This window comes from Ochotona curzoniae, unplaced genomic scaffold (genome assembly GCF_017591425.1).
Source record: "Ochotona curzoniae isolate NIBS_2020 unplaced genomic scaffold, NIBS_Ocur_1.0 contig_4612, whole genome shotgun sequence".
Lineage (NCBI taxonomy): Eukaryota > Metazoa > Chordata > Mammalia > Lagomorpha > Ochotonidae > Ochotona > Ochotona curzoniae.
The window spans coordinates 7,964,994-7,992,170 of NW_024466343.1; the positions used below are offsets into that span (position 1 = coordinate 7,964,994).

Here is a 27,177-nt window from a genome sequence, read left to right on the forward strand (position 1 = left end):
ACTCACACCCAGTACTTGTACTGACCAGCAGGTGTGGCAACCTAGCCCAGGCTTGTCTGCCCCCAGACCACCCTGTCCTCAGTCCCAGCTCTCACACTCAGCAGTGGAAGCAGTGGCCTAGCAAGGGGTTCCCTGAAGTTTCTCTACTAGGTACCTTCCCAGCCCCGGGTCTTGTGGGTACCAGCAGGTGCTATGGCCCAGTCTGAGGCCTGCCCAGTCTGAGATGGCCAATTCCCGGTCTTAGCATTCATGAGCAGGTGCCACAGCCTGTCTCAGCCCAGCCTGCCCCCAGTCCTAGTTCTTGATGGTGGGTATAGGAGCCTAATCTAGCCTAACCAACTCCTAGTACTCATGTGAACTGATAGGTTATGCAGTTCAAACTGGCCTGTCCTGCACTCAGTTCAGGGTCTCACTCGTGCTAGTGTGTGCTGTGGACCGACCCTGTCTGGCCTGCCCCCAGACCTAGTTCACACATATACTAGTAGATGCTGCGTATACTAGTAGATGCTGCAGCTCAGCCTGTTTGGCCTGCTGCCACCCCGACTGCAGGAGGAACAGCCTAGCAGGGGAGTTCCCTAAGTTTCTCTGCCAGGACTGCTCCCAGCAGTGGAGCTCACGTGTGCCAATGGGTGCTGCTACTTAGACTGACAGGGCCAGCCCGCAGTTCTGACACTTACTGAGGAGTAACTTCAGTCTAGTCTGACTGACCCACATCTGCTCTGACCAGCAGAGCCAGTAACGTGGACAGGGAGAGGGTCTGGGAATGAAGCACCGACGGGAGACCAGTGATGGTAGAAGTCTCTGCAAAGTCTCCCTTTATTGCTCCTTCACCTCTCCTTATATACTCTTTCCTCCATATCCTCATTTAGCAGGATATTGGATACAGGTGAGTCCAATTAGTCTAGGTGTTTTTAGGCACAAACCCAGTTCCTATTCCTGCCCAGGCCAATGAGCGCTAATCAACTCCTTAGCCCACAACAGACATCCATTCTGGCTCTCACTGATGGGGCTACAGCCTAGCCCAACCTGGCCACCCTCAGGCTTGGCTCCTTTGTGACCTTGCAGGTGCTCTGGCCTGGCCTGGCCCACACCCATTCTGGCGCTTATGAGCATCCCCAGATCCAACACATACTCATGTTGACAGGTGCTTGCCCAACCTGGTTTGCCCACAGCCCCAGTTCTTACACTCACCAATGGTGCTGCAGCCCAGCAGGGAAGTCCCCAGAGTTCCCCAATCAGACCCTTTTCCAGCCCCGGGTCTTGTGTATGCTGGCAGGTGCTTCAGCTCAGCCTGGCAGTGGTCTGCCCGCAGTCTCAGCTCTTGCTGATGGGTATTGGATCCTACCTTAGCCAGGCACAGCCCACACCCTGTCCTGGCTCTCATGAATGCCAACAGGTGTGTGGCCTGGGTCAGCCTGCCTTGTGATAGACCTGGCCCACAGAAATACAGAGAACTGCTGTAGACCGAACTGGCCTGGCCTGGCCTGCCCCCAGCGCTTGCTCTTGTGCCCCTAAGGGGGAGCTGTGCCATACCAGGAGAGTTCCTCAAGTTTCCCTCTCAGGCCTAATCCCTACCCTAGATCTCCTGTGTGCCAGCAGGTGCCATGGTCTGCTCTCATTACTGGCCTTTGCATTTGCCAGTGAGTGCTGCATCCTGGCTTCACCCAGCCTCCTCCCAGCCCCAGCTCCTGTCAGTGTCAGGTGAGTTCCTGTCAGGTCAGTTCTGTGTTCTAGCCTAGCTCAGCTTGTCACCATCCCCAGCTCTCTGTAGCACAAGTGGGTGCTGCAGTCCCACAGAGACAACCCCCACAACTCCCCTACAAAATATGCCCCCAGATCTGGTTCTCTCACATTCTGGTAGGTGTTGTGGCCCAGCCTGATATGGTCTACCATTTGCTCTGACACTTGCAGGGAGGTACTGTGGCTTAGCCCAGCCAGGCATTTCCCCCAGCACATCTTTTGCATATGCCGATGGGCATCAGACAGTGCTATTTAGCCAGCCCAGATCTCCCAAGTGGGTGGGTGCATGTCTTGCCCTGATCCATACATGCTCTTTGGTTTCTCCCTCTAAACTGCTTTATCTCATCTCCTTCTGTCTGCAGGCACCGACATCCTGTTGGGTGCTGGTTCATGTCCTGGCTGTTTCATATCTAATCCAGCTCCCTGCTGATAGGTTGGGAAAGTATAGAAGATGGCCCAAAGCCTTTTGCCCTTGCACCCATGTGGAAGACCCTGAGGAAGCCCTTTGGACCTGCCCAGCTTTGGCCATTGTGGACGCTTGGGGAATGAGCTAGTGAATGGAAAATATCTCTCCCCTCTCTATTTCTCTTTGTTCCTCTCTGTAACTTTCAGATAAATAATTAAATCTTTAAAATCTCATTAAAATATAGCATGGCTTTGGCATAAGCTCAGCAACATATACAATGGAAAAGAATAAAGAACCTAGAAGTGAAGTCACATATCTGCTGCCAAATTTGTGTTGACCATACAGTGGGTAAGGCAGTCTCCTCAATAAATTATGCTGGGAAATTTGAATATTCACCTGCAGAAGAATGATACTAGATTCTGTGTTTCATTATATACAAATATCAATTCAAAATGGATTAGAGAATTAAATGTAAAAACTTAAAGTACTGGAAGAAAGCACAAAAAATGCTTTAGTACATTGAAATGGTGACATGTTTTTTGAATAAAAACCTCGAAAGCTGCAGAAACAAAAGCAAATTGGACAAATGGGGTTGTAACAAACTAAAAAGCTTTGTACAGCAAAGAAAACAACAAAAGAATGATACAACCTGTAGGATGGGAGAAAAACATTTTTTAAGAGATTTATTTATTTTTATTACTAAGTCAGATATATAGAGAGGAGAAAAGACAGAGAGGAATATCTTCTATCTGATGATTCACTCCCCAAGTGACTGCAATGGCTGGAGTTGCACCAATTCGAAGCAGGAGCCAGGAGCTCTTCCGGGTCTCCCATGTGGGTGCAGGGTCCCAAGGCTTTGGGCTGTCCTCGACTGCTTTCCCAGACCACAGGCAGGGAGCTGGATGGGAAGTCTGGCCACCGAGATCAGAACCAGTGCCCACCTGTGATCCTGGCACCTTCAAGGTGAGGATTTGAGCTGCTAGGCCACTGCGCTGGGCCTGAGAAAGCGTTTTTAAACTGTACTACTGACAAGGCATGATATATATTGAATTCAAACATTTTGCTTTTTAAAAAGCTGACTCAAAAATTGTAAAACCCATCAATAGACATTTCTCTGAAGACATAAAGATACATCTAGCAGGTATATGAAAAGATACGCAACATCACATAATCATTAAGTGAAGACAAATTAGAAGTAGGAGATATCAGGTTGGGATGAGTTAGACTTCATTGACCAATGATGTGTACGACAGCTGAATGGGATGTGGGACAAAGTGAACCAGTCCACTGCACATGCTGGCAGGCACAGGAACAGAGCTAGGTAGGGACTGCTCCAGTGGGGGTTGCTGGGAGTTGTTCCGACTGGGTGGGCGTTGGTTCCCCTCTGGTGTACATGAGGACTCAGCCTGTGGTGGGCAGGGTTGGTCTGGGCCACAGCACCCACTCGTTTATAGAGGAAGGAGGGCAGAACAAATTGATCAACTCTCCCAGTGAAGCTTGACAGCAAACTTCTGGACAAATGGAGACTCTGAGGTGGACTATCTCAGCCAATGGACCTTGGAAGAATTTCCTCATGCTTGGAACGGCAATATCAACAGCATCTGAGAACTATCAAAATCACCTGAGCAGAATCCTCAGAACAGGCTCCACAACAGGGACCATGGGATGACACTGGGTACTGGGAAGGCTGGGCGTGGTCTCTCCCCTTGAAGGAAGAAGAAAAAGCAAATGTGTGAACAGTGGTCTTATTCGCTTTCTCATGATCCTTGACCCTTCCCACCCTGATCAACTATGTAAACATCAAAAATAAAATAAGGAAAAAAAAAAACCAGTAGAAGACAACATCTTTCTCCAGTTAGAATAGCAGTTGTGTAAAGGACAAAAGTAACAAATGCTGACAATAATTGAGAGAAAATTAAGATTTTAATTCCTGTTGGTAGGAATTATTTATTGGTACTGGTTAGATTTTACCAAGATGTTTTCTGTCCATGTGTTTTTCAAGATATCAGATGTAGCAGTATGAAAAGTGTAAAAAGATACACAATAAACAGAGACAGCTTTCTTGTCTATTGCTTAATAAAGGCGTGCATGAAGGAAATTGGTAGGAATTTAAATTAGTACAGCTATTGTGAGGAACAACGTGAAGTTTCCTAAAAAAATTAGAAATAGTACCAACATGTGATCCAGCAATCTCACTCTGGGGTATCTAATCAAAGGAAATGAAATAAGTATGTTAAAAGAGATGTCGACCTCCCATGTTTGTTGCAGTACAGCATCATTCACAGTATCCAAGAAGTGAAAACAATCTAAGATTCCATCACCTGATGAATGGGTAAAAAATGTGGTACACAGGGCTTGGAGCAGTAGCCTAGTGGCTAAAGTCCTCACCTTGTGAATGTGCCAGGATGCCATATGGGTGCCGGTTCTAATCCTGGCAGCCCCGCTTCCCATCCAGCTTCCTACTGTGGTCTGGGAAAGCAGTTGAGGATGGCCCAAAGCCTTGGGAGCCTGTACCTGTGTTGAAGACCCAGAAGAGACTCCGAGCTCCTGGCTTCGGATCAGCGCAGCTCCAGTTGTTGTGGCCACTCTGGGAATGAGTCAACAGACAGAAGATCTTCCTCTCTGCCTCTCCTATTCTCTGTGTATCTGTCTTTCCAATGAAATATATCTGACTTTCCAATACAAATAAAATAAAATAAATCTTTAAAAATGTGGTTCATATACTCAATGTGGTACATTTTCAATGGGATATTCAGTTATAAGGAAAAGGTGAAATATCTTGTGGTTTGTGACAGTGTGGCTTGAACCCATGGGCATTGCGTTAAGTGAAATAAGCCAGGCAAGAGAAAGACAAATACTGTCTTTAGATAATGTAAAATCATTTAAGATTTATCTCATAGGTGGTAAAGGTAGAGACTTAGGGGAGAAAAAACAGGCACTAAACAGGGAAAAAAAAGGCACTAGTTACAGTTAAGTAGAAGTAAGTTTTGATGCTTGTGACTAAAGGTTATGATTATGTACGCTGTACTTCAGACAGTGTAGAGAAATAAATTTTAATGTTGTCACTTGAATATTATACAATGTACATACATATCAAAACATTCATGTAGTACCCCATATATGTGCCCTGTTTTTATGTGTCAATCAGTTGACACATAAAAATTGTTGCAGTGTAATGAGATGTGGGTAAAGTTTAGATGCCATTCAGGAAAGGAAGCACTTATGTTAAGTGATCAATCTGAATGCTCATGTTTGACCTTGTTTATATCATCTGCAAGTGGCAATACACTGTTTAATTGGATGAACATTGTACTCTTTATTTCAGAAGCAGATTTTTAGCTATTATAAAAATATTACATAGGGCATGGCTCAGTGGCCCAGTGGCTAAATCCTTGTTTTGCATGCACTGGGGTCCCATATGGGTGTCAGTTTGTGTCCCAGCTGTTCCACTTCCCATCCTGCTCCCTGCTTGTGGCCTGACTCCTGGCTTCGGGTCAGCTCAGCTCCAGCCATTGTGGCTACTTGGGAAGTGAACTACTGGATGGGAGATCTTTCTCTCTGCAACTCTTTCTCTGTAAAACTGCTTTTCCAATAAAAAAAAATACATCTTTAAAAAAATTATATAAATATTTTTAACGAATAATTTGTACAATTAAACTTAAAGTGAGATGCTTTCTGAATGAGTAATACAAATTTTAAAATTCAACATGCATTTTATCATTGATAAGCTTAAATATTTGTTTGTTTGATAGGTTCGAGTTGTTCCAGTAGCAGACAGAATTTGACCTTGTCTTTAAGTTCCACAAAAGACAAAGGATCTCAGTCTTGTAACTATGTGAATGGAGGACCTTTCAGTAAATACTCAGGCTCTGTACAAAGTTTGGCCTCTGTAAGTAAAGAAAAATGGCTTTCTTATGTTTTGTGTGTATCTCTTGCTATCTATTTAAATGTCATACATTTATAGCTCTTGTGGGAAAAAGCTTAAGAAGTTATCTGGTTGTGTCTGTTTTCCCTAAGCAAGTAAAAGTATCCCTTTTCTATGTAGGTTTTCTTGACTAATGAGTCTAGGGGTTCCTGTGGGGATGCAAATGATGTGGATTTGCTTCAAAATTAGATCTTCTGCATAAACCAAAGAAAAATCAAGCTTTGTGCTTAGTAAAATCACTTGATGAGGCTGTTTAGGTAGAAGTGTATGGTTTGTGGAAGCCACGTATGCAATTCCTCAGCTCTTTCTTTGGTGCATTAATATACTATTGGCAAGAGAGAAATGGAATTAGTATTAAGTTTAAATCTAATCTAGTTAAAACATAAAATAAGGTAGGATAGGCACTTATTTCTAAATATAGTCTAGGCAAAAGAATATATGTGAAAAATGTATTTCTGACCAGTGCAGTTCCTTTCCTTAGAGATAAACAGTTAAATTTTCTTATGTTTATTTTTGGGCAGTGTGTAGCTGTACCATCGTGTATATTTATTTTTTATAACAGTGTGTGAAACACAGTAGAATGTTCTATACCTTGCTGGTTCATTGGAATAAATAGTTGTTCCACTCTGTAATGCCTTAGATTAAATTCCTTTTTAAAAAATTCCTTTTAAGGATTTATTTATTTTCACTTGAAAGGAAGATTCAGAGACAAGGAGAGACAAAGATCTTCCATTCACCAATTCACTCTCCAAAATACTTGCATCGCCTAGAGTTGAGCTGATCCAAAGCCCAGAACCAGGAGCCAGGAACCTCGTCCAGGTCTCCCATGAGGGTGCAGGAGCCCAAGGGCCTGAGCCATTCTCTGCTACTTTCCCAGGTCACAGGGTCACTGATAGGAAGTAGAGCAGTCAGGACATCAGCCAGTGCCCATATGTGATGCCTGTGCTTGCAAGTGAAGGATTAACCTGTTGAGCCACTATGCCATCTCCAAATAGACGAAATCTGTAGAGGCTTTTGCAGGTTAGAACACTTGTTTCAAAACCTGCAGACTCAGTTCTGTGGAACTGAGCAGAGCTATGAAGCTGTGTATTCTAAAATAAACTTCTTCAGTGTCAGAAAAGTGCCTCTGTTTTCTGTTTGCTCAATCTGAAGTTAAAGCTGTTCTTGGCTAGAAGCAGACAAAGAGTTCTGCTTTTCTCAGCTAATCTGGTGAATCCTCACCAGGACTGTGAACCCAGATTTCTGCTTAAATTTTTTCTTTATGGCAAAAGGTAATAGGTGACTTAATTATAGTCGTGACAATAGGAATGAGAAGGACGGGACAAAGTAGAATAAGTTTAGCAACTGGGAATGAGAAATATGGGAAAAGATGTTTGGAAGATGGTTTCCTGTTCTTTTGGTTTGAGAAATTATGGGAATAGGAGTGAATTAGTGAACATCAGTGGAGGAGAAGTTTTTTTGTTTTTTTTTTTTAAGATAACTGAGTTTCTTTTTAATGTAGTCAGAGATGCTAGCAGTCCTAATAGGTAATGAAATTGTGGGTCTTGGTTTCTCAGAAGTCAGAATCAGGGCCCAGTACAATAGCATAGTGGTTAAAGTCCTCACCTTGCATGAGCCAGGATCCCATATGGGCACCAGTTCTAATCCCAGTGGCTCCGCTTCCCATCCAGCTCCCTGCTTGTGGCCTGGGAAAGCAGTCGAGGATGGCTTTGGGACCCTGCACCCAAGTGGGAGACCCGAAAGAGCTCCTGGCTCCTGGCTTTGGATTGGCTCAGCTCCAGCTGTTGCGGCCGCTTGGGGAGTGAATCATCAGAGAGAAGATCTTCCTCTCTGTCTCTCATCTCTGTATATCTGCCTTTCCAATAAAAATAAATAAATCCAAAAAAGGAAACAAAGAAAAAATAAGTAGGAATAAGTGTGTTGGTTTGGGAGTTAGCTGCATGGAGGTGAGAAGTGACTGACTCAGTGGAGCGATCTGGGGATGAATATGGACAATGAGAACAGACACTTTCCACTTGAGGATTTCAGTTAGTGTTGTAGAATATTCAAAGAGAAAAGTAGTTTACCTACTTTATAGGTAAATAGCGAAACAATACAAAAATTATTGCTTGATTTGTTTTAATGTGAATGCTGATTAGTGTTGACAGTTCTGGCTCTGCTTGTGTGTTTTTTTAACAAATACAGAGTATTTAGGTTCATGTGACTCAAGTATGCATATAATTGGAATTATTTCTTCACTCGGAAGCGACAGGAATTGCTTTGCTAAGAACAGGTTTACATATTGTATAAATGTGAAGGAATCCCAGCAAACGCTTGCAAGAGATTTTGAAGTAACTTCTGTCAATCTTCATTTTAGGTCCAGAGTGTCAATTCTTGTCACAGCTGTGCTTGTGGCAATTCTAACTCCTGGGACAAGCCAGATGAAGATGATATTAAACTTGTAAATATTCCTGTGACCACTCCCGAGAACTTGTACTTAATGGGTAGGAATAACATGATAACGTTTTAAGATAGTGTTCACACTGAATTTGAAGCAATATATATATTTATATACACATATATATATAGTGAATTGTTCCAAGAGAAGCAACTCTAGTTTAAAAGTTGTTGTTTCTGGTCTGTATGGTGTTATTTTCCTAAGGATGCTATAGGAAGTTGCCACAAACCTGGTGACTTAAGGCAGAGAAATTTGTTCACTCAAACTACTAGAGGCCAGAAGTCTAAAATCTATACTGAGATGGAAACATGGTGTCAGTTGACATACATTCATCTTGGAGGCCTAGGGAAAAGATGCTTTTTTGTTTGTTTGTTTGTTTTAAGAGTGATGGAGGGTCCAGTGCAGTAGCCTAGTGGCTAATGTCCTCGCCTTGTATGCACTGGGATCCTGTATGGGTGCCGGTTTATATTCTGGCTGTTCTACTTTCCTTCCAGCTCCCTGCTTGTGGCCTGGGAAAACGGAGGAGGACATCCCAAAGCTTTGGGACTCTGCATCTATATGGGACACATGAAAGAAGCTCCTAGTTCCTGGCTTTGGGCCGTCCTCGACTGCTTTCCCAGGCCACAAGCAGGAAGCTGATGGAAAGCAGGGGCACCGGGATTAGAACTGGCGCCCATATGGGATGATTGCAGCGATGCAAGGCAAGGACTTTAGCCGCTAGGCCACCATGCCAGGCCTTTAAGATACATTTTATTAAGAAATGAAAACATGGAGAACATACTGATAATTTTGCTTCTCATTTTTTGCTTAACTGAAACTCGGTCCAGAGTATATTGGAAAATTAATATTCTACCATGTGTAGATATGTATGTGGAATTATTCTTTGGTAGGATTGATGGTATGTGAGCCTACTGCAGACGCTCTGCAGTTTTGTTTTAGCATTGGTATTGCTGGTTTATGACTGTTGTGTTGCTCATTTGAGGTATGGAGTTGTTTGAAGAGGCATTGCGTCGCTGGGAGCAAGCTCTCACCTTTCGCAACAGACAGGCGGAGGATGAAGCCTGTGGTTCCATTAAGCTGGGCGCCGGAGACGCCATTGCGGAGGAGAGCGTGGATGTAAGTGTGCGAGTGAGCTCCAGAATGCTGACACAAACTTGTGTGTGATGTTCATTCTGTGTGGTGTTTACTTCAACTGTTTCCTCCCTCTTAGAGTGTTTTTTATTGCATTTTTTTCTGTTGAGTCAATTAAATGTCAGAACTGCAATGTATTAAGTTTCCTTGCTTTCTTTGGATTTATAGACTAAGATACAATTTTTAAGGACATTTTTAACATTGTTGTGTGCTTAAACTACCACTATAATCTTGAGAATCATGGCGGAGTTGGAACACAATGGGTCCTCACAGTTCTCAAACTTGAGCTGACAACAGAATCACCCTGGAGGGCCTGTTAAACACAGACTTAGGGTCTGCAGTCTCAGTTTCTAAATTGGTAGGATGAGGGTGATTCCAGGAATTGTATTTGTAAATTTCCTGTTGAGAATGATACTGGCTGGTCCAAAGACCTAACTTCGGTCTGCTGCTAGTCCAGTTGCTTAAGTTCACAGATAAAGAAACTGAATCACTGAGAACTGAACTGCTTTTTACAAAGACACAGCAAGAACTCATGCCTCCTGCCCTGTAATACTCTACACAGCCCAACACCAGCTTCTTACGGCCTTCAATCTCCCTGTTATTTAGAAGTAGAAAATGAGCCGGGTTTTAGTGTTAGGACCTAAGAGTTGTCGTATGAACTGTGTTTGCTCTCCTTGTAGGATATTATTAGCACTGACTTTATCCATAAACTTGAAGCTCTGCTGCAAAGAGCGTATCGTCTCCAAGAGGAGTTTGAAGCCACCCTTGGAGGATCCGACCCTAGTTCCCTCACGAATGATGTTGGTAAGATGGATAATTTATATGCTTCTTATGAAATGCATGACTTTGTTTTATATCCTTGAGATTGCCTAAGTGTCATATAGTAATAAGTTAAATACATTTGATAAAACAGCCAAGAAAAAAAGATGTTCTGTTGTATTTCCTTTTTTGTTTGTTTGTTTTATTTTGCAAGTAAACTTAATGTCCTGAGGATCTAAGTTTAGTTGCTTACCATAGGTAGGACTGTGACATTGTTCCAATATCTAGAGTGGATGCTTAGCCTAGGGGCTAGGACATCAGCTAGGACACCTGCGTACCATGATAGAGTGTCTGGGTTCAACACCTGTCGCCAGCTCCTAACTGCAGCTTGCTTCTGATGCAGACCCTGGGGAAGAGCAGTGATAGTTCAGGTCATTTGGATTTCCGCCACCCTTGTGTGAGAGCTGGATAGTGTTCCTGGCTCCCAGGGTCATTCCCGGCACAGCCCAGCCCTGGCCATTGCAGGTGTTTGGGGAGTGAATCTGCCTCTCTCTCTCTCCAGCTGAAATTTAAAAAAAAGAAACACAAATCACAAAGTATAGTTAAGTGTTGCAAGAATTAAAAATATATGCAACAAAAAATGTATGTGTACTTTGTGGCATACACTTAAATATTTTAAGTAATTATATATTTTAGATCTCAGTATTATTGCAGAAGGATTTGATGTAAATAGTCAATAAAAGGCTGACACTGTACCATAGTGGGTGAAGCTGCTGCCTGTTGTGCTGGCATCCAATATGGTTGCTGTTTTGAGTCCTGGATGCTCCATTTTGGATCCAGTTTCCTACTGATGTGCCTGGGAAAGCAGTGAAAAATGGTCCAAGTACTTGGGCCTCTGCACTCACATGGGAGGCCCAGAAGAAGCTCTTTGACTTCTGGTTTTGGACCAGCCTAGCCCTGGCTAATGTGGCCATGTGGGCGATGAACCAGCGGAGGGAGGATCCCACTCTGTGCCTCTGCTTCTCTGTCACTGCCTTTCAAATAAGTAACTAACAATTTTTTTTCCAAAGTCAGTATTTACCACTATCTTTGTTTCTTGTTTTAAACAAAGAAGACATGTGACACAGCAGTTAAATTGTCACTTGGTCCACTCATATCCCATATTGGAGAGCCTTGTTTGAGTCCTGGCTGCTAAGCATCGAATCCAGGTCCCTGCTGCACACCGTGGGAAGAAGCAGGTGATGGCTCATTTGGATCCCTGCTGCCCACATGATAGACCTAGACTGAGTTGTGGGTTTCAGGCTTCAACCTGGCTCAGCCTTGTGATTCTAGTCTCTCTTATTTCAAAGTAAAAGCTTTGAAATGACTTCTTGAATGAAATGTTTTTAATATAAATTATCTTTTTTAATATGAAGATTTATGTATTTGAGAGGTAGAGTTACAGGGAGAAGGGGAGATACACTTAGATATTTTCCATTTGCTGCTTTACTCCCCAAATAACATCATCGGCCAGAGCTGGGCCATCCCAAACCAGGAGCCAGGAGCTTCCTGTGGCTCTCCCACAGGAGGATCGCGGCCCAAGGGCCGTCATTTACTACCTACCCAGGCACATCAGCAGATCTGGATCAGAAGTGGAATAGTTGGGACTTAAACTGGCATCCACAAGGAATGCCAGTGCCGTATCGGCCCCTTGAATGAGGTCTTTGAAAGAAGGAGTAATCAAAATTACCTACTCAACTTTAAAATAGAAAAGACTTATTTATTTATTTGAAAGGTATGTTGAAGGAGAAAGAAAGAGAGAAGGACCAAGATCTTCAATCTGTCGGTTCACTCCCAAAATTGTTTTTTGATTTTTTTTTAGAGATTTATTTATTTATTTATTTGGAAGTCCGATTTACAGTGAGAAGAGACAAAAATCTTCTGCTGGTTCACTCGCAAAGTGGCCGCAATGACAAGAGCTGAGTAGATCTGAAGCCAGGAGCTGGGAACTTCTTTTGTATCTCCCACACAGGTGCAGGGTTTCAAGGTTTGGGCCATCCTCGACTGCTTTCCCAGGCCACAAGCAGGGAGTTGGAGGGGAAGTGGAGCAGCCAGAATTAGAACCAGCACCCATATGGGTTTCCAGAACTTGCAAGGCAAGGACTTTAGCCACTAGGCTACTGCACTGGGCCCCCAAATTTTTATAGCGGTGGATTTGGGTACAGCGGAAGCTAGGAGCCGGTGACTCTCTTCTAGTCTCCCACATAATCAACAGAGACCTGGGTATTCGTTCAGTGTTCTGCCTTTCTAGATGTGTTTAGCAGAAAGCCAGATTGGATGCAGAAAAACCAGGAATCAAACCAGTGTCTTCAATATGTGATATCAACAGTGCATTCAGAGGTTTAACTTGCTGTGTCACATCAGCATCCCCATGCTTCCTCAATGCCCCCAACTTCCTTCAATGCCCCCAAAGAATGAAGTAGGACAAAATTATATATTTTGCAAAAAAATAATTCAAGTCTTTTTGGTGTGATGAGAATTGTTATTGTCCAATAAAAATATCACCTATATGAAGCTTTTCCACCTTTATTCCTGAACACAGAGTGCTGAACTTGCTACATTTTGAGATATTGGCATCTTTATATATATTGAATTTAGGAAAAGGTTTAGTTTATATTAAAATTGTGAATTCTGGACCAAATGTGGTAGCTTAGTGGCCAAAGTCTTCACCTTAAACACCCTGGGATCCCATATGGGCACCGATTCGTGCCCCAGCTGCCCACTTCCCATCCAGCTCTCTGCGTGGTGCCTGGGAAAGCAGTGGAGGACGGCCCAAAGCATTGGGACCCTGCACCCGCTCCGGCTGGCTGTGGTGGCCGCTTGAGAAGTGAATCAGTGGATGGAAGATCTTCCTCTCTGTGTATCTGACTTTCCAATAACAATAAATCTTTAAAAAAAAAATTGTTAATTCCTATATGTGTGTCATAGACAGGATTTTGTGAAATCTCTTTTCATTAACTTTGCTTTCTCATGTCATCAGAAACTGTTTAGCTTGAGTGTTTTTAATAGTTTATGTGCTATTAGCATATACATAATGTTTTGACATATCTAGAAGAGTATAGGCAAACAAAAGAAAAACAGTATGTCAACAAATATAATTTATCAAGGTTTGTGTTTATACTCTTTTGATAGCTTCTTGTATAACTCTGTTAGAATGTTATTAGTGATAGTAGGAGAAATAACAGAGAGTAGAAGTTTTATTTTTTTTTTCCATCTTTATTTATTTATTTATTTATTTTTTTTTTTTTTAATTTTTATAAAATTTTATTTTGACATTCTTTACATAGTTAATTAGGGTAAGAAGGTTCAAGGGCTACATGAAAGTGGATAATACTAGTATGTTTTCCATATTGTTACCTTCATGTTTAAAGGGGGTTATTTAAGGGAGAAGGCCCACCCATTTTCCCACCCTCCCCAGATCCCGGATGTAGGGCATGCGCTGAGGTTCTTGCTCAAGTGGTTTTGATATTGCAACAGTTATGAATCGTTGTCAATCTTGCCACTCCAAGCACTATGAGGGCTTTGAAAAATCCACTGATTGACATAGTCCATCATAGCTGAGATGGTTGGTTGACCCGTTCTGTCTTCTCTTTTCTTCGTTAGGGTTTTGAGTCCAGCATTTAGATTAGGAAGATCTCCAAAGAAACTTCTTGTATGTGCTAACAAGTACAGGGCCTGGCACCGTCCATCGCTCCAATCAGCTGGTGGTTGCAGTTGCTGGGTTGGTTCTGTTTTCACTCCCGACTTCCACTGGAACCAATGGGTGTTGCAGTCCAGCCTAGTTCTGCCCAGCACATACTTGGCCCTCACATAAACCAGCGGGAGCTGCAGCCTAGTTGGAGCGACCCACAATAACCCCCACCAGGCCCACCCCCTACCCTGGTTTGCCAGTAAGTGTAGCAGTAATCCAGTCTGTCCCACACCCCATTCCACCCCAGCCGCTATCTTAGTTATCTTAGTTTTATGTCCTGTGGAAGTGGTAACCCAAGAGGGATGAGCCCACTATTTCCCTCCCAGGCCTCTCCCACTCCCAGATTCCAGTTGATGCTGCATCTAAGCCCAAACAACCCTCGCCCACTTTAATTTTGTTTGCACCAGTAGGAATAATCCACCCAGCCCGGCTTTTCCCTGATCTGGTCCGCACGAAGCCCACAGGTGTGGTAGCTCTGCCTAGTCTGGTCTGCCCCCATCCCAGCCCATGCTCTCCTGCGGAAGTAGCTGTCCTGCAAAGGAACCCTCCCTTATTCCCCTGCCGGCTCTGCCCACTTCCTTTCTTGTTCTCAGGCTGGTAGGGCGCTGCGGTCCCTTCTGGTACAGGCCACCTCACCTCAGCATTCCATAATGTGCACTAGTCTTTGTTGCGACCAACCCTAGGTCGACCCACACTGGTGCCTGGATTTGCCAGTGGATGATGTGGACAGATTCAGCCTGGTCTTGCCCCCACGTCAGCCAATTGTATGCCAGTGGGTAGCTTTCCATGGCCTTTTCTGGGCTGTTTCCTATCATGTTTCTTGCGTTTACCTGCCGGGTCTGTGTCCTGCCAGAGGAGTTGCCCAGGCTCCTCCATCAGAACCTCTCCCAATGCCAGGTTTCACGCTTACCAGTGGGTCCATGAGCCAACCTTACTCAGTCCACCTCCTGTAATAACAGGAACTGTGGCTTTTCCTGACTGGCCTTCCACCCAATCTGGTTCTTGCTGTTGGATGTTCCAGCCCAGCCATGGTTTGTCTATACCCACATATGGCTCACACATGGCTCAGTAGGGGTTTGAGACCCTGCCTAGTCCATCCCACATCTGCCCTGGTCCTCCAGAACACCAGGGGGAGTCGGGGTCCGGCCCGGTTCGGTGCATCCAATCCCAGTCCACACTTGTGCCAAGGGAGACTACAACTGTTTCCAGATCAGAACGCAGCTCCCCTTCTAGGCCATGTGCCTCTTGGTGGGAACCTCAGCCCAGCTAGGGTTGTCCCCTTTGCTCCCCAACTGGGTCTGTTCCCAGCCATAGATCACTTGCCTGCCAATGGATGCTCTGACTCAGCTTGGCACAGCTCCTCACCTGTCCCGACCTCTGCCTTAGACACTGTGGCTTAGCGTCCCTGGCTCCAACAGACCAGCAGGTACAAGAACCTAGCTCGGCAAGACCTCTGCTCCCTCCTGGTTTCTAGTTTTACTTGTGGGCTAAGGTTTGTTCAGTCGTGCCTAATCTGAGAGTAGAAGTTTTAAAAGAACTCAAGTGTAAAGTGGAAGTGGAATAATTAAAAGATAGGAGAGCAGTTAAATGGCAAGAAAAGCTGCGGAGGAAAAGAAGAAAAATCCTAGGCTTTTACTGTGTTGCTCGAGGTCTAGAGGCTTTGCCTCTATGTTCTGGTCTTCACCTGTTGTTCCTCCCAGATTCGTGATAAGGAGTGTGTGATGCTGTAACACTTTCTTGTTCTTTCAGTCTTTAATTTACATGCCAGGTGGTAGGAGATGTTTCTTTTTTTTTTCTGTAAACTTCCCTGGCAGCTGGCAGGGTCCATCTCTGATTCCTTGAGATTTGAAAGGTGGCCTGGGTGCTGCTCCAGAGTTCTAGACAAGGTGAGCTCTGGAAACATGATTTGCCTTCTAAAATCTGTTGTTTTTGAGAAACTGTTGTGAATTTGAAACTCTTAATAGGTGTTTCTTCAGACAGTTGAGCCACGTGGTTAGCTTAGGTATGGAGGAAATTCCTGACCTCAGTCATGTTTTCCCTGGACCGTCACCGGCCACCGAAGGCTTTGCCTTGCCCTACCAGTACCCTGGTGAGCTGTTGCCTGGGAGATTCTAGTTGACCTGAAGCTGTTACATTTTGTTCTTTCTTGGAAATTTTTTTGGATATGGCAAGTTTCTATTTTGGAACTTCTGTGACAAAAGAGCTGAATTTGTGGCCAGCTCTGTAGTGAGTAACTGTTTTATCCGTATGTTGATGTTTTTCTGCATCTGGGTTCATTTTATGTGTTTAATTTTCATACAGTTAACTTATATTGAGAGCTAACTTGTATTTAGTAGTCATATATCAAGAGAGCCTAACAACTTGTCCATGGCTCAGGAGTGAATTTAAGCTAACTATAGCTCTGACCTCAGTGAATACTTGGTTGTTTTGAAATCTGCTTTGTTATTTATGGAATTAATTCTTTCCTAATTTTGATAGGTTTTCAAGGTTAAAAGATCATAGCCATCTTCCAATATCTTCTTTTTTTCTGTGCTTAATATCTAATAGTTGCTGGTTTTGTTTATTGCTATGAGCCAGGTTCTTTTTTTTTTTTTTTAATACTTGTATTACAAAGTCAGATATACACAGAGGAGGAGATATAGAAAGGAAGATCTTCTGTCTGATGATTCACTCCCCAAGTGAGCGCAATGGCCGGTGCTGTGCCAATCCGAAGCCAGGAGCCAGGAACTTCCTCCAGGTCTTCCACACGGGTGCAGGATCCCAAGGCTTTGGGCCCTCCTCCACTGCTCCGCCAGGCCACAAACAGGGAGCTGGATGGGAAGTGGAGCTGCTGGGATTAGAACCGGCGCCCATATGGGATCCCAGCAGTGTGTTCAAGGTGAGGACTTTAGCCGCGAGGCCACGCTGCTGGGCCTGATGAGCCAGATTCTTTGCTCAACGCTGTTTCTTCTGTGAGTCAGGTATTGTTCTGAGTGAAGATTCTCTTAGTTATTCTTCATCTCAGCTTTTGTGTGATACACACAGTAGGCATTATCATTTTCAGATGACACAAATGAAGTTTAGAGACATTAAGTAACTTGCACAAGGTTAGACAGATATTAAGTGGAAGGACCCAGGGTTGCACACAGCCGGGCTAACTTCAGAACCCATATTCTTAATCGTTGTGCCATATTGCTTTAATGCTTAAAAGACAGGCATTTGCAGATGGTACTGTGTGTTAAGTGGGTAAGCCACTGACTATAATGTCAGCATCCCGTGTGGGTGCCAGCTGCTCCACTTCTGATCCAGTTCCCTGTTAATGGCATGGGAAAAGCAGGGGGAAATGGGCCCCTGTACACATATGGGAGACCTGGAGGAAGCTTCTGGGTCCTGGCTTCAATCTTGCTGAGCCCTGGCCATGGTGGCCGTCTGGGGAGTGAAGAAGTGGGTGAATGACCTTTCTCTGTCTTATCCTCTTTCTCTGTAACTCTGTTTTTCAAATAAATACAATAAATCTTTTCAAAATATGAAACAAAAGAGAGGCAGGTGTCATTTTTCAGTGGGAAGATTGACTGTTAGCCATCTGTGAGGAAAACACAAAGTGGGTTCAAAAAGCTCATGGAGAGCCCAGCCTGATAGCCTAGCGGCTAAAGTCCTTGCTTTGAATGTGCCGGGATCCCATATGGACGCTGGTTCAAATCCTGCTGCCTGCGGTAGTATACTTGCAGTGTGATCGTCCTGTCCTCCTTAACTGTGAGGATCTGTAGTTCATTCATTAGTCTCCCCTCCTCTCAGGCCTGGAGCTGAGTGTCAAATACAAGTACTTCTATACGAGGTGTGGGTGCCCTAAGTGGCATCTTAACCACCAGGCTAAGCATCCACCCCAGTGAGCTCGTTTTTGTGTTTCTTCTGTGCAGTTAATCTTATGCTTGCCAACACCTATTCATGCTTTCCTGTGGTGCTACACTCTTCTCCATTAAAAAAAAGTTCGTTTTGGACCTTTTCAGTGGGTCTTTGGGAAGAAGTTATCCTTTTGGGGGAGAAGGCGCTCTCTCTACCATCTTGATCCAGAAATTATGGATATTGTAGTGAGGGCACCTGAGGCCTGTAGTAAAACTTTAGTATATTGTGAATGTGTAGCTTATGGTCAACCGTCTTCTTTGTTATCGTTGAAATTGTTGCTGATAAGCTACATCTTAGCATCATTGTTCTGTGTGGTGGTTTTATTCAATGCAAGGTTTAGATATTATATGCATTATGACAAAATTGTCATTTTTACGTCATTCAGAATCGTTAAAGATGGTTTTAGATTTCTGTTTAACAGCTAGGATATGAATTCTCCCTCTAAGTTCTGTATTGCTTTAACTGGGGCATTTTTATTTGTATAGTGTTCATCTGCCTGTTTTTTGTTTTAAAAGTGTAAGATTTTATCATTCATTTATTACATAATAAAAGTATGCTTAACAAAAGAAATACAACATGATCACTGTGATGTTTTTCTGCCTCTCACACCTTTACTGAGAAAATTGAATTAGGTAAAGCTTCAACTATGTATATGTTTGTGCGTTTTTTTTTTTTTTTAAGACTTACTTATTTGAAAGACACAGTGATGCAGAAAGAGAAGAAGAAAGGCAGGGAGTAAATGAGAGCAAGAGATTGATACAAAGTGAACTTCCATGTTCTGATGACTGGCCAAATGCCTGTGATGGCCAGGACTGGGCTCGGGCCAAGCCAGTGTCTGGAACTCCTCTGGGTCTCTCACATGGGTGATGGGATTTGGGTGCTTAACCATCATCTGCTGTATGGCAGGTTCCTTAGCAGCAGCCATGCACTGCCATGTGGGAGTGCCCCATAATGTCCACCCTGAGAATTGTGTTTAAATGAATGAGTTACTTCCATAAAATAGTACCATCTTTGTTCTGTAATTCGTTCTTTTGCCCTATTCTCTGCTGGGGTTTCTTTGATCATTTTAAGTGAGTGAATCACGATTGGATATGTGTTTAAGCCCATATGTGCTAAGAATTTGCTCCTGGCTTTTGCTCCATTCGTTTTATTGTAGGAGTTGGGAGATGGCAAGTAAAATGAAGGTTTGCATTAGTGTGTTGTAATGAAAAAAGGCAAAAGTTTTGTGAGATGTTGAAATCACTAGAGGGCAGCACATTTTATCTGTTTTTGGATGCCTGTGACTCATAAATGCCATTTTGTGGTGCTAGCTGCACTGGGAGTTAAATTTAAGTTAACATGTTTTGCTGGCATGTTTTATGTACACCTATTGCTATAACTCAGAATGATGAATAGCATGGAGGTTATTCAAAAAAACAATTTGAAATAATGTTTGTGTAAATTCCCTTATAGTGTGCAAGTCCTGGCTGACAACATTGAGAACTACTACATTTACTTACAGCTTGTTTTTAAAAGGATTGCTAAATTATAATAAGTTGTAATTGGTTACCATAGTTTTTGAAAGCTGAACTGACACCTTCCCATGTGATTTCAAGTCACATTGTAGATAGTATAGCTTAGTACTAGTTAAGAACATGGGCTTTGCAATGAAGCAGACATGTACATCCTGACGCTGCCACTCTTGCCAGCTATGACAGTTTAAGCAAGTTGTGGCCTTTGTTAGATTCAGTTTTCACATCTGTAAGATACAGGATTATATTAGATCAGCTTGCTAGAAATGGGAGGATTAAATGAGGTAAGGTGCATCTAGCATAGACATGGTAAACAGTTGATTACCTGTTCATAATTATATTCTAGAAATTGAAAGAGAACTCTTCTTTGATTATTAGAAAATGCCTGGTTATAGGTATATAAATATCATATATTCTTAACTTGTTTTATAGTAATATTCTGTTAGATTCTCCAGTCAACATTCTTTCCTTTTTGCCTGGGAGTTGATTGATTTTTCTCATGTCATTCGCATAAATTTTCATCTACTGGAAAAGATACTTAAGGCATATTTAAAATTGTATCTGTTAAGTATGTTTTTTCTCTGTATTAGAAAATAAAGCTGTTGGGGGGAATCCCAGTGCCTGTAGAACTGTATCACATAATACAATGTTATTAACAACAACAATAAAAGTAAATAAAGCTGTCATCTGAGGGTTTGCAGAGTGAATGCTCTAGATGTGGCTAACTCAGAGCGTTGGTTTTCTTGATCTCTGACCTTGTTGCATATACGAGGACAACAGCAAAAACGATAATAGATATAGCAGTTATTTAGTCAATTCTGTCGGTTTTACCTGTTCTGTAGCTTTCCTTCACTCTCTGCCCTTTATATTCATTAGATTTTTCTTGGATTAGTAGTTAATAATCTCAGTGAGCTCCCAGCCGCAGTGTCACTCTGGGGATGGCTGCACAATTTTTTTTTTGAATTATCTTTTTGATGAACCACTTTTTTTCAAAAAATGATTGATTTATTTTTTTTATTGGAAAGGCATAGTTACAGAGAGAAGGAGAAATTTCTTCCAGCCACTGGTTCACTCGCCCAAATGGCCACAATGGGCAAAGCTGCACTGATCCGAAGCCAGGAGCTTCTTCCAAATCGCCCACGTGGGTGCAGGATCCCAAGGCTTTGGGCCGTCCTCCACTACTTTCCCAGGCCACAAGCCAGGAGCTGGAATGGAAGCAGAGCAGCTAGGGCCACAAACTAGCGCCCAGATGACATCTCGGTGCTTCAGATGAGGACTTAGGACACTAAGCTACTGTGCTGGGACTGTTTTTTTTTTTTTTAATTGGAAAGTGGTATTCATTTTATTTGCAACTTTTTCAAATTAGGTTAAATGGTGGTAAAGCTTCCTCCATCTTCTTCTTCCCTTCCTCTCAGAAAAATTCTCTGGAGAAGACCTGGGAATGCAGGGCAGATTCCTAGCAGGCACACTTGCCCAGCCAGCTGCTTAGGGATTCCCTGCCGGCCTTACAATCTGCAGTGACTGTCTGGCTCCATGCGGGAATGCCCCAGAACTTAAATAAGTGCTTGTTGGCACGCAAAATCTGTTTCCAGAGAGGGAGAGGGAGCTCGTGTAGACCTGGAAGCTTGCAGTGCGCAGCGACTTGATCTAGTTTTCTTCTGTCTCTCAATTAATGGCTCCCTCAGGTTCTCAGCATTAACTAAGTTACCCTTCCATATGGAGGAGCAAATTGGGATGTGAAGGGAGTGGCTTAAAGTGTCAAACAAGAATAGCTGTTTAGAATGGAGTGAAAGTTGCCTGTGAAATAGGAAGGTGGATAGTTTTCTTACTGCCAATGATTTGTGAGTCCATTTAAATTATTTATGTGCAAATGTGGTTTTTGAAGATTATTAGTTGTAAACCAGAGTGAAAGAGAGAGAGAGAGAGAGAGAAAGGGAGAGAGCAAATGAGAGTGAGAGCCAAATAGCTCTTTCACCTGCTGGTTCACTCCCCAAATACCAGCAACAGCCAGGCTAGGCCAGGTTGAAGCTAGTGGTCAGGAGCTCCAGCCAGGTCTCCCGCACGGGAGGCGGGAACATAAATATTGGGGCCATCATGTACTACCTCCCTGGTGCTTAGCAGGAGGCTGGAGTGGAAGTACACAGTAGCTAGCGCTCTGGTATGGAATGTGAGGGTCCCGAGCCATGGCATAACCATTCTTTCCAGTGCCTGATCCTCTTGCTAGAAAGTAATGTAAATGCCAGAAAGTCTTCTCAGGATGTTTCTCAAAATCATCTTTGTACCTTTAGCCAATTTGGACTCCAGTACTTCCTCCAGACCTACTGCAAGTGGAACTTTGGGGTTTGGATCTTGTATTTTGTTGTTTGGGAGCTAATCTTGTGCATTCGTGCTTCAGAGACCTATTTTCTTTTTTTAAAAAAAGATTTATTTATTTTTATTTGAAATGCAGATTCACAAAGAAGAGATAGAAGGAGAGAGAGAGAGAGCATGCTTCCATTTGCTGGTTCATTGTCCAAATAGCTAAAAGTGGCTGGAGCTGAGCTACTCTGAAGCCTGGAGTCAGCAGCTTCTTCGGGACCTCACATGGGCATAGGGGCCCAAAGAGTTGGTTGCTTTCCGAGGCCATAAGCAAAGAGCTGGGTTGGATGTGGAACAACCGAGACACAAACCAGCACCCAAATGGGATGTTGCCACTGCAGGTGGAGGGTGGTCTACTATACCATGGGCCTGGCCCTTTAAAGATATATATATTTTAAGATTGATTTATTTATTTTTATGGAAAGGCAGATTTACAGAGAGAAGCAGAGACAAAAGAAAGATCTTTCACTCACTGGTTCATTTCCCAGGTGATCCCAACAGCCAAATCTGAGCTGATCCAAAGCCAAGGGCCAGGAGCTTCTTCCAGGTCTCCCATGAGAGTGCAGGATCCCAAGTATTTGGTCCTCCACTGCTTTCCCAGGCCACACCAAGGAGCTGGATGCAAAGTGGAGCAACTGCGATACTAACTGGCACTCATATGGGATCCCAGCACATGCAGGGTGAGGATTAGCCATTGAGCTATCATGCCAGGCTCACAAGACCATGTAAAAATAATATTGGGTCGAACTCAGCACGATAGTATAGTGGTTAAAGTCTTTGCCTTGTATGCACTAGGATCCCATATGGATGCCGGTTCTAATCCTGGTAGCCCCACTTCCCATCCATCTCCCTGCTTGTGGCCTGGGAAAGCAGTCAAGCATGGCCCAAGGCTTTGGAACCCTGCACCCCTGTGAGAGACCTGGAAGATCTCCTGGCTTCAGATTTGCTCAGCTCCAGCCATTGTGGCTGCTTGGGGAATGAACCATCAGACGGAAGATCTTCTCTGTCTTTCCTCCTCTCTGTATATCCACCTTTCCAATAAAAATAAATAAATATTTTAAAAAAGTAATATTGGATCCAGGGCTAACAATTTTTTGCTTTTGCATTCTGGAATATGTTGCTCCATTCTCTTCTGGCCTGCAGAATTTCCTGTGAGAGGTCTCTTGTGAGTTTAATTTGCCCAATAACATACCCGGCAAAGCTTTCCTTTGTCTTTGAAAATGAAATAAAATTCTTCCACAGTAAAGAAAAGTTACAAGAATTTGCCTCTTCCCAACCTGCGCTACAAATAATACTTCAAGATGTTTTCTTGACAGAGAAAAGGAATAGTACCCACTAATACAAAGGCAAATGCAAAGAACATCCCAGTAAAGTAATAATAGGAAACTAAATCAGTGAACAACCCATTGCTAAAGTGACAGGACCAAATTACTACCTATTTGTATTAACCTTGAATGTAAATTGCTTAAACTCATCATCAAACATCATAGATTAGTAGACTTGATTAAAAAACAAAACCCATCTATTTGTTGCCTATAGGAGACACATTTCACCAGCAAAGTTCAGCGGAAACTGTATCTAATGGATTTTAGTTTTTTTTTCTTAGTTTCATCTTTTCAGAACACCCGCTTTCTTCTGATTAAATTCTTCAGTGACTCCTAGATCATACAGTAGCATCATTTTCTTCAACAAGGTTCTTGATTTTCTTATTTCTTCAGTGATACATTCATCATTCAGTAGCATGTTATTCAACATCATGATGTTGTTGATTTCTTTTTTTTCTCCGTGTTGTTGATTTTGTTTTGTGGCTTTTCATTTAAGAGGATGTACAGTAACTGTGTAATGGAGACTGTCATATCTAATAGCATGTAATTTAACTTCATGGTATTGTAATTTTCTATTTTTCTTCTTCTTGTTGTTATTTTTGTGTTGTGGCTTTTTATTTTAGGGGGTGTATAGTCCCTGTGTAATAGAGGCTGTCATATCCAGATGTGAGGAGACAATGCAGTATGCATCTCTACTTCTAAATCAAAGATGGACTCCCAAGGAAACTGTTGATTGTATCTTGGCAATAGGATTCTGGACTCTGCCATTGTCCATGCCCGCAATGATGTACATATGACTGCTTATAAAGTATACTATAGTAATAAGATAGGGGAACTTAGTTGGGTGGGGGCTGGAACTTGAGGAGGGCATAAGGGAAATCCCAGGGCCTATGGAACTGTATCATAAAATGATAATAATGAAAAGAAGTAAAATGAAAAAAATGATAAGAGTAATATTGGGTCCAGTGCAGTGGCTCAGTGGCTAAGTCCTCCCCTTCAGCATCCTTTATGGAGTAAACCAGCTGATGGAAGGTCTTTCTCTGTCTCCCCTTCTCTTTGTAAATCTGCTTTTCTAATAAAAAAAAATCATGTGAAAAAGAAGGAGGAAGAGAAAAAGAAGAAGTAATAGTAGTAGTAGTAGTAGTAATAGTAATATGGGGTCAATGTTGTGGCATAGTGAGTCAAACCAGCACCTGGAACACTGGCATCCTTATGGATGCTGGTTCCTGTCCTGCCTGTTCCACTTCCAGTCTGGCTTCCTGTTAATGGCCTAGGGGAGAAAACAGCAGAAGATGGCCCAGATGCTTAAGCCCCTGCCTCCTACATTGGAGATGCAGATGAAGGTCCTAATTCCTGACTTCCACCTAGCCCAGTCCTGGGCATGTGGTCATTTGAGGAATGAACCAGTGGGTGGAAGATCTCTTTCTTGCTCTATAACCCTTATAAATAGATAAATAGTTAAATCTTAAAAAAAACCACACATACACACATATATATATTGCATTATAAATGTGGTTAGAGTTTTTCATAATGATACTTTTCTCTTTTTCTATAGGTGCTTACTATGGTGTTTATCATAGACCCATGCTTACACTCATATAGATAAAATTCCATGAATATTCTTGCACATGTTTCCTTCTATACAATTGCAGATGTTCCTGTAGAACAGTTGTTAAAATTATAGCAATCCATGAATGGATTGCTGCCAAATTAATATACATATGTGTTCATATGTATATGTATACAATGCATATATCGCAGGAAGTGTGTATTATTTATATAATCATGTATCTGTGTACTGGGATTCAGAATGCATTTCTGTAGATCATAAACAATAAGGATGGATCCACTGCTAGAGATTTGGAATTCACAGTTGATTATGCCAGTCTTCCATCTGAGGAGACATGGTCAAATTATTCTCTTTAGAATTTGCAACAAATTGGGTCCGATGTAGCTCAATTTTCAGGTTGCATCCTCTAGAATCTCATGTGGGCACCAGTTTGTATCCTGGTTCCCCTTCCCATCTAGCTGCCTGCTTGTGGCCTGGGAAAGCAGTAGAGGATGGCACCAAGGCTTTGGGACCCTGGACCTGCATGGCAGACCTGGAGGAGGCTTCTGGTTTCTGATTTCGGATCGCCTTGGCTCCAACCGTTGTGGACACTTGGGGAGTGAGTCAACAGATAGAGGATCTTTGCCCATGTGTCTCCTTGTCTCTGCAGATCTGCCTTTCCAATAAAATTTTTAAAAATTAAAAAAAAAAGAATTTGTACCAAATTAAATCTCCCTTAGAGTGTATGGAAGCTCCCTTTTTCATTCTCATTCATTTAGCTTAGGCTCTTTTTGAATTAACATTTTTAACTTTAATGTTTAACTACTTTTACAAGCCTTTCCTTTATGGTTTTATTTTCTATGTATTTCTTAGAAGGTATAAAGAGAATTCTTTCATATTTTCTTTGGAAAGTTGTAAGGCTTTTCTTTTCATATTTAGGCCTTTAATTTTCCAAATGTTTTTTGAAATTTCTGTTTTTGTTTTTAACGTTGGGATAGTTGGTTGTCTGAACAGCACTGACTGATTTATAAGCTCTTTCTCGCGATTTGAAGAACCCCTCTTATCATGTGTCAAGCCTTCCTTATATGTGTGTCTTTCCTGTGCTTTGCATTTTGTTGTTATTCTGTTTGTCTTTTCCTGCTTTGGTTTCACGGTATCTTCTTTACTGCTGCTTTATATAGCTGTGTAATAAATCTTGGCACCTGGCAGAGTGGCTTCATTCACTCTGTTCTATTTTAAGACTAGCCTTGATTAATCTTAGTCTTTTGCTTTGCCATTTGAAGTTTAGAACAAGTTTTCAGGTTCATGAAAATCACTATTGGGACTCTTGATTGTGCCAGTGATTTTCTACCAGTTTTACTAGTAAATTTTCTCCAGTTTTTATGCTGGGCAACATGTTATCTTCTTGCTTTCCAACTCTTTTTCTTTCGTTTCTTCCCTTCTTTACTTACTGCTTTGTCTAGATTCTCATAGTCTTTCATTCTTTATTTAAGGTAGAGAAGAGCTCTCACCTGTAGTTCACTCCTGAAATGCCCACAATAGCGGTAATTGGGCCGGGCTGAAGCCAGAGCCAGAAACTCGATGTAAATCTCCCACATGAGGGGCTGGGACCCAAGTACTGGAGCCATCGCTGCTCCTCCCAGGGCGTGCTCTAGCAAGAAGATGGAATTGGGAATGGAGCTAAGATGTGAACCCAGGCACTCTGATATGGGACATGGGCATCTTAACCAAAATCTTAACTTCTGGATGAAATACTCACTCCTCTTACGGTCTTTCTGATTGTGAAGAGAGCTATTGAAAAAGGAGGACTGTAAGTTAGCTGGCTTACTAGACAGAATCAAGGACTGTAACCTTCCCTATAAGGTAAGGAGTGTTTTTGCAGAGACACAAATGAAGATTGTTTAGGCCAATACAGCTTACAGATCAGTGTGTAAGTATTTTACTTTCTTGTCTTGGGATTGCTTCTGATCTGATTGGCCAGTTAAGACTTTCTCTTAGAAGTCAATTGAAATACCATATAGATCAGTATTCCTTAACACAAACTGCTTTGTGAGACTCCTAACTTTTCCTCTCTACTTCCATTCTTCCCTCTGTCTCAACATTGCAGATTGCCTGCTGTAGGAGCTTCAGATAAGAACTTGAACGTTAATAAATGTAGTTTAGGACATGTGGGTTAATGTTTTGATGATCTGTTTCTGCTTTTTTTCTGAAATATGTGAATATCTGAAATTCACTTGAAGACCCAATTATTATCGACATCAAATCAGTAGTGTGTTATGCATGATTACATTATTGTCCCTTAAATAGTATCTAAATTGTAAAAAGTGGCTGTAAATGGTGGTAGATTCACCAATGTTCACTTTGTTATCTGGTTTAAATTAGAACTACGCTACTTATTTAATATATGTATATGTTATATATATT

The 27,177-nt window shown here is 42.5% G+C and overlaps 1 protein-coding gene across 1 annotated transcript in view; it reads left to right on the forward strand.

Moving 5' to 3' along the window:
- The window catches only part of MIGA1 (mitoguardin 1), a 104,583-nt gene that overhangs the window by 25,897 nt on the left and 51,509 nt on the right, over positions 1 to 27,177 (forward strand). The window contains exons 4-7 of the mRNA XM_040987312.1: positions 5,899 to 6,035; positions 8,428 to 8,554; positions 9,491 to 9,624; positions 10,320 to 10,443. Of these exons, the coding sequence (XP_040843246.1) occupies positions 5,899 to 6,035; positions 8,428 to 8,554; positions 9,491 to 9,624; positions 10,320 to 10,443 (522 nt within the window). The remainder of the gene's footprint in view (positions 1 to 5,898; positions 6,036 to 8,427; positions 8,555 to 9,490; positions 9,625 to 10,319; positions 10,444 to 27,177) is intronic.